This window comes from Nomascus leucogenys, chromosome 15 (genome assembly GCF_006542625.1).
Source record: "Nomascus leucogenys isolate Asia chromosome 15, Asia_NLE_v1, whole genome shotgun sequence".
In the NCBI taxonomy this organism is placed as follows: domain Eukaryota; kingdom Metazoa; phylum Chordata; class Mammalia; order Primates; family Hylobatidae; genus Nomascus; species Nomascus leucogenys.
This window is the reverse complement of record NC_044395.1, coordinates 67,565,254-67,572,422: the sequence shown is the minus strand read 5'-3', so window position 1 is coordinate 67,572,422 and position 7,169 is coordinate 67,565,254. Positions and strand designations below refer to the sequence as shown.

The following is a 7,169-nucleotide window of genomic DNA, read 5'->3' as shown; positions in this document are numbered from 1 at the left end:
AGTGGCCCGATCTCAGCTCACTGCAACCCTCTGCCTCCCGGGTTCAAGTTATTCACCTGCCTCAGCCTCCCAAGTAGCTGGAATTACAGGGATGAGCCAGCACGCCCGGCTAATTTTTGTGTTTTTAGTAGAGACGGGGTTTCGCCATGTTGGCCAGGCTGGTCTCGAATTCCTGACCTCAGGTGATCTGCCCGCCTCGGCCTCCCAAAGTGCTGGAATTACAGGCGTGAGCCACCGTGCCCGGCCTGTATATATGTATGTACGTATATATGTGTCTATCTATCTAGACACTAGGCATTTTGGATTAGGTGCCCACCTATGCCTGTATGACTTCATCTTAACAAATTACATCTGCAATGACCCTGTTTCCACATAAGGTCACATTCTGAGTTACTGCAGGTTAGGACTTAACATAGCTTTTTGGTGACGGGAAGAATCATGGGGGAAGACACAATTCAACCTATAACAAGGAATAATTTTGACAGTCATTGCCAATTTGCAGATGTTAAGGCTCAAAAACAAACTATAATCTTATTGTTCATTAACACATAAGTGTGTAGGTATGTTTTTTCCCCTTAAAAAAACACACTGGTGTAATTAAAAACAATCAACTACTTTTCCCTTTAGTGCTGTAATTTTTTTAACTGGAATAATTACTTCAATAAAAGAAAAATTTCATTATCTGCGTTTCTTTTCCGGGCATCGTTATTATCCATTTCACCATTACTACTGAAAATCACTGTGTTAAAAACGATGCGTACAGGTGTCAACCAGGCCAGCTGGCCACTGCTGGACCGGGTAGGGCCGTCAGCCCGCAGGACCCCGAACCCTCCGGGTGCCGTTCTCTTCAGACGCTCTCTTTTCCAGGAGTCTCCGCGGCGGAGCGTCCCATCGCCCTAAATGCCACTGGCTGACGCAGCTCAAAAACAAACCCGATGGCCTGCTTATGCCACACTAGGGGGCGCCTGGTTCTTCGGCCGCCACAGATCACTCTGGTTGCCTGAAGCCCGCCCAGCTCGCCGCCTCTGGAAAAGCTCAACACCGTTTCTCCGCCCTTCCCGAGATTGCCAACGAGGCAGGCTCTGATGCGCATGCGCAAACACGTTCACCACGCTCCGCGCTAAGGCGCATGCGTCCCCTGAAATTGCCTCCACCCGGTCTACCTTCCAGTTTCCAGTTCCGGCCTCCAAGGGGCGGGCAGAAGCTGGAAACATGCGGCTGTCGGTCGCTGCAGCGATCTCCCATGGCCGCGTATTTCGCCGTATGGGCCTCGGTCCCGAGTCCCGCATCCATCTGTTGCGGAACTTGCTCACAGGGCTGGTGCGGCATGAACGCATCGAGGCACCATGGGCGCGTGTGGACGAGATGAGGGGCTACGCGGAGAAGGTGAGGAGCGGGGCCCTCTTGTCCACTCTGCGTGTCTGGTCTGAGGGGGCGGAGCCGGCTGCAAGTGGAAAAGGACTGGGACCAACCTGGTAAACCATTCCCCAGACTCAAGTCTGAGTCCCCTAGAAACCTGGGCTGAACCCGCCCCTCCATCGCCTCTAATGGAAGAGTGTTAGGGCTGCGGATTTGGGGTGGCGTAGATTGGAGATGCTTTGCTAGTGAAAAGAATGGATTGCCGTCCGGCATTAGAGAAATTAGATTGGCACCTTGTTTTCTTGCTCGGTTGGATCTGTGATGTTATGTCCTCACAGCTCATCGACTATGGGAAGCTGGGAGACACCAACGAACGAGCCATGCGCATGGCTGACTTCTGGCTCACAGTGAGTGCGTCCTATCTGCTTTCAAAATCCCACTCTTTGCTCCCTGGGGGTGGGGGTTGGAAGAAGGAGAACGGCAGAATTAAACTTGGGTACTCACTTATGGGCCAGTGTTGCTAACTAAATTAGAAACTGTCTTAAGTTAGTTGAAGTCGATGTGAATATACCTCTGCACAACTGTCTATAAACGACCCCTTTGTGTAACACTGACTCTGCCAGATTGGCGAGGGGAGAGGGAGGTCTTTCTATGTGTGGATGGACCTTACCTTTGGGAGTGGTGTAAAATTAAATGCCTCTGCGGTTTTGCCTGACTCTGCTGTCTCTTGGATAATTCTCCCTCTAGGAGAAGGATTTGATCCCAAAACTGTTTCAAGTACTGGCCCCTCGGTACAAAGATCAAAATGGGGGCTACACGAGAATGCTGCAGATTCCAAATCGGAGTTTGGATCGGGCCAAGATGGCAGTGATCGAGTATAAAGGGAATTGCCTCCCACCCCTGCCTCTGCCTCGCAGAGACAGCCACCTTACACTCCTAAACCAGCTGCTGCAGGGTTTGCGGCAGGACCTCAGCCAGAGCCAGGAAGCAAGCAACCACAGCTCCCACACAGCTCAAACACCAGGGATTTAACTGGATCTGAAGAGTCTGCAGCCCTTAATCAGTACCCATGATCACAGGCCTTTGGAGTGCTTTTACTCTCTGAGAAGAACTGGAGCTAGAGATGTAAAATGGACAGTCTTGATGGGGTTGAGAACCTTCTGGGGAGCCAGATGACCCTATCTTTGCACGATAGATAAAAGTCTTTATATGAATATATATAAATTCATTTCTTTTTTCCTTCCTGTGGGATTTCTGGAGAATGAGAATTATCCAAATGCTCAGTCCACCTGAGATAGTAAATTCATGGCTTATGCTTCTGGTCCTTAAATTTGGGTTATTTTTGGTTAGTGCAATTTTGTTTTTCTTAATGCCAGTTTACATGGGAATGCATCCTATAATTCCAAATGTTGCCAGAAGTGGTTGTGTTTTGACATCTGGTCTCCTAGAGATGAGTGCTTGGGATTTCTTAGAGAAAGATTACTTCCTGACAGGGGTAGGGGAGTGACAATCTGCAAATGAAACTTCCTTAAACAATCTAGTACCCCACGAACCTTCAGGGGACAGGATCACACATTACCTTAATGTGTTCCCTTCAACCCCCTGAGTGGGCCTGGGAGGAGAGGACCCAAGAACTCAGATGTTCCACCAGTTTGGCCAAAGGGGTGGAGACATTCAGCAGAGGATGTTGGGCTCCGGGATAAGCTCCTTCCTCTTGTTGGGGTAAGGGGTAAGAAAGAGTGTCTATGCGAGAGAAGGATTAGGAAATTAAACCTCCTGGGAATTTCCTGGAAGTTTTTATTGTTGTCAAATCTGGCCTCTCTGGGAACTCAGAAAAGGGAAATCCGGCTTCAGAATGTGAGAAGCTGGGAGCCCCTTTCTTGGCACAGCCAAGCTGCCATTCCCTTGGGTTCAGAGGCTTTAGTAGGGTGGTAGTTATGGAAAGACTTAGAAAGGAGCCATCACTCTTGGTCTGAACACTTGATAGCAGTGCCTGATAATTGCCATATCCCCAGTAAAGTAGGTAGAAGACATTTTATCTTAGGCTCTATCTTCTGAGTGTATTTGGCCCACTGAACCCATCTACTGTCTGAGATAATAAGTAAGAGTAAGGGTAAAGGGATCACTGGTGTAGCAGACATGGCTTCAGTGACAGAACAAACTATTCTGGTGCTAATTTAGCTGTAGCTGCCTTAGTCATACTCGTCTACTTCCAACAGAGCTCTTTATCTCTTTTTCTCTACTCTGGTTTGTTCTTCACACTATAGCCAGAAAGCTCTTATATTTTAAATGAAATATAGTAGACACTCAAAACATTTATGAAATAAAGCTACAACTCTGCTTCTGCTAAAAAATATACCCCTCTTCTGTCTTAGCATGAATATCCACCCTAGCTAGATATCTAGCAGTCATACCTGGCTTCTAGAGAAACCACTTTCCCTAAAACCACATCTTTATTTTAAATAGATGGATTGTGGCTGGGCTCCTGTAGCTTTTCCTCTTAGACCCCAGAAATATATCTCCCTTTGGGACTTCCAACAGTTCCCTACATGCTTTTTGAGCATCTGCTAGTTCCCAGCATCAATTTTGGCAGAAGGGATACAATATCCACTGTTCGTCTAATAGAGACTAGAGATAAGAAACAACCTGTACCATCAATGAGCTCACAATAACAGGCTACTGCCACTACCACAGTGGCCTCAAAGGACACTACTTCCCCTTTAATGTTTTGGTCCAAATGAAAGTACATGAATCCTAAAACATTTGCTAAAGGCTCAGGGATAACACAAGGAAAGTAAACAGCATCAAGAATTTTACTGCGGGGCGCGGTGGCTCACGCCTGTAATCCCAGCACTTTGGGAGGCCAAGGCAGGCGGATCATAAGGTCAGGAGATCAAGACCATCCTGGCTAACATGGTGAAACCCCGTTTCTACTAAAAATACAAAAAGTTAGCTGGGCGTGGTGGCAGGTGCCTATAGTCCCAGCTACTCAGGAGGCTGAGGCAGGAGAATGGTATGAAGCTGGGAGGCGGAGCTTGCAATGAGCTGAGATTGTGCCACTGCACTCCAGCCTGGGCAACAGAGTGAGACCCTGTCTTCAAAAAAAAAAAAAAAAAGAATTTTACTAATCTGGCTTATAAATAACTTTTCTTCAACTAGTGGACTGCTCCCCCCAAGTCCATCTAGGCACCTCTTTAATACATTCCAAACCCAAGAGCACCACTCTCAAAGGTTCCCACCATCTTGGGCTCCAGTTCTTTACCGTAAGGTTGACAAAGTAATGATCACTCCTTTCTCAAAAGGTAACAAGTTTAGGCTTTACAGTTAATACACTGTAAGCCTGATATCTTGGGGAGATGACTAGAAAAGTCAGAGATTATTTCCTTAACCTCATCTACACTGAAATTAACAAGTCATGTTTATTTCCATAATGCTTCTCAAATCTTCAGTCAACTCGCTCCCTAATATGAAATCCAAGATACCTGTATCCTGGATTACTGCAACAACCTCCTGACTTACCTCCCTCTACACTTTGGCTGTAGTGACGGGAATCTGATCATCTTAATTCCCTGGTGATGATCTCCAGTTGCTTATTTCCTACGGGAAAGAGTCCAGATTCCTTATCATGACTGCTGTCCTTGTTCAGGCATCTACTCATCACTCCAACTACTTCCTTTGCCTCTAAATGCTATGCTCTAGAAGCATGAAAGTTCCTATTTTGGATGTTTCCCTGTGCACAGCTCCCCTGTCCACAACCTTTTGTTAAAGCAGTCCCTACCGTGCAGAGAGCCTTCTCCCTTTTACCTACGTAACTTAAACACAAACTTTTGGTATCACCTAGGTGGCTCCCCAACCATCCCCACAGCTAAATTCATGACTTCGTCAACTGAGGTGCTTTATGTTTCGATAATACACTGAATTTGCCACATTGCATTACAGTTTCCTACAGTAGATTAGTTCCTGAATGGGTTGTAGTGGACAGGCCTAGACTAAGTTAAGGCAGTGAGAATCTAGGCTCTACTCTGCCTAGATGAACAAATTGGCGTGTTATTCTAAGTGCCACTGGGGAACTGGCTTTAGGCAGAAGATAACACTGAGAGTGGCAGATTAGAACAACTAAAACTACAGCACCAAGAGCTCCCAAACTAGAATCCTAGTTACGTTGGAATAATAATATTTTTTAGTGATTATTCCCATTTGGATCTGAATTTTCTGTTAATTGCTACTAAAAGTAATCTGATAATTTGTGTACCACTGAACCTTTAAACAAGTGCTTCTCAAAAATTGTGACTGTGACCTACAGGTCAAAAAACATTTTACATCAGAACAGATTGTTCATAAACATAAATGATTGAAACAAAATCTTCATAAAATGTTATTTACCTTTACAAATGTGATCTACCCTCGTATTTTCTACTTGTTCACCTTTTATATGCTGGCCCCAATTCACTAAATTGATTTTACAACCCACTAATGGATTATAATGTACTCTTTGAAAAACACTTTTCTTTTTTTTTTTTTTTTGAGATGGAGTCTCGCTCTGTCGCCCAGGCTGGAGCGCAGTGGCGCAATCTCGGCTCACTGCAAGCTCCGCCTCCTGGGTTCATGCCATTCTCCTGCCTCAGCCTCTCTGAGTAGCTGGGACTACAGGCTCCCGCCACCACACCCGGCTAATTTTTTGTATTTTTAGTAGAGACGGGGTTTCACCGTGGTCTCGATCTCCTGACCTCTTGATCCGCCCGCCTCGGCCTCCCAAAGTGCTGGGATTACAAGCGTGAGCCACCGCGCCCGGCCTGAAAAACACTTTTCATAACCAGTATTCCAGTGATTAACCATTGCCTTCGCTGGATAAAAATCCAGACATTTAATGACACAAAGGTCATCTATGACCTGGTCCCGGCCACTTCTCAGCCTCCTCTCCTACCACTATTTGCAGCCACCCTTCATGAGAAACTCCTTGTTATTCTCTGACTATATTACTACTTGGTGTATGATGTTCCCTCTGCTATAATGTTTGCCCTCTTTCAAGTCCACTCCTACTTGTCATTCAAATATTTGCTCAGAAGTCACTTTTTTGAGGCCCCAAACTCCACATCACCCTCCAAATGGGCTCAGGCCTCTCTTGTGTACTGTTATTTATAATCCTGTGGGCATTCACCTAACTAGTTGCCTGTCTACTTAACTGATCCCTTCATTCAGCCAAACTGCTGAAGCCAGAGACTGGGACTCGATAACTCTATCATAAGGCCTGATACAAAATAGGTGCTCAACAAATGTTCATTAAATAAGGAGGAGTAAGCTACATCCATGCCATATTCAACTCTCTGGCTGAGCTTTACAAACAATAAACATGTTACCACATGCAGAGATAGGGTTAAGTTACACTACTGAGTATACCAAGCAAAAGAAATGGTCTCCTTCCTCTTCCAGAACTTGAATGCTTATAATGATTGTCAAGAATGTGAGCATATTTCTAATTCATTTCCCACACATTTTATATTCCAATTTTCTGGAATATTTCTAACCAACCCACAGGTAGAAAACACCTATAAGTTTTCCAAGACTAGCCAAAAGCTGAAAGGTTGCGTTTTTTGTAAAGTGTTGACAGAATTACCCAAGCAAAACTCAGCACTATTCCAGTGATCCAATTTCTTTTTTTTTTTTTTTTTTTAAGTTAACACATCCATCACCACCTATGCTGTACATTAGATCTCCAGAACTTGTTCATCTTATAACTGAAAGTTTGGACCCTTTGATCAACATCTCTATTTCCCTCATACCTCAGACCCTGGCAATGACTGTTCTACTCT

The 7,169-nt window shown here is 45.3% G+C and overlaps 1 protein-coding gene across 1 annotated transcript; it reads left to right on the top strand.

Moving 5' to 3' along the window:
* The first annotated feature begins 224 nt into the window (after positions 1 to 224).
* On the top strand, positions 225 to 2,689 carry MRPL17 (mitochondrial ribosomal protein L17). Its single transcript, XM_003254871.3, has 3 exons — positions 225 to 1,386; positions 1,698 to 1,766; positions 2,107 to 2,689. Exons 1-3 carry the CDS (start codon positions 1,213 to 1,215, stop codon positions 2,389 to 2,391), a joined length of 528 nt encoding a protein of 175 aa, XP_003254919.1. The 5' UTR covers positions 225 to 1,212; the 3' UTR covers positions 2,392 to 2,689.
* Positions 2,690 to 7,169: the final 4,480 nt, after the last annotated feature.

What these genes read in the sequence shown, in the direction of transcription:
- MRPL17 (XM_003254871.3), top strand. Translation starts at nt 1,213, where the DNA reads ATGCGGCTGTCGGTCGCTGCAGCGATCTCCCATGGCCGCGTATTTCGC. An exon ending in TGAGGGGCTACGCGGAGAAG is followed by an intron (nt 1,387 to 1,697) that starts GTGAGGAGCGGG and finishes ATGTCCTCACAG; the next exon opens with CTCATCGACTATGGGAAGCT. An exon ending in TGGCTGACTTCTGGCTCACA is followed by an intron (nt 1,767 to 2,106) that starts GTGAGTGCGTCC and finishes TTCTCCCTCTAG; the next exon opens with GAGAAGGATTTGATCCCAAA.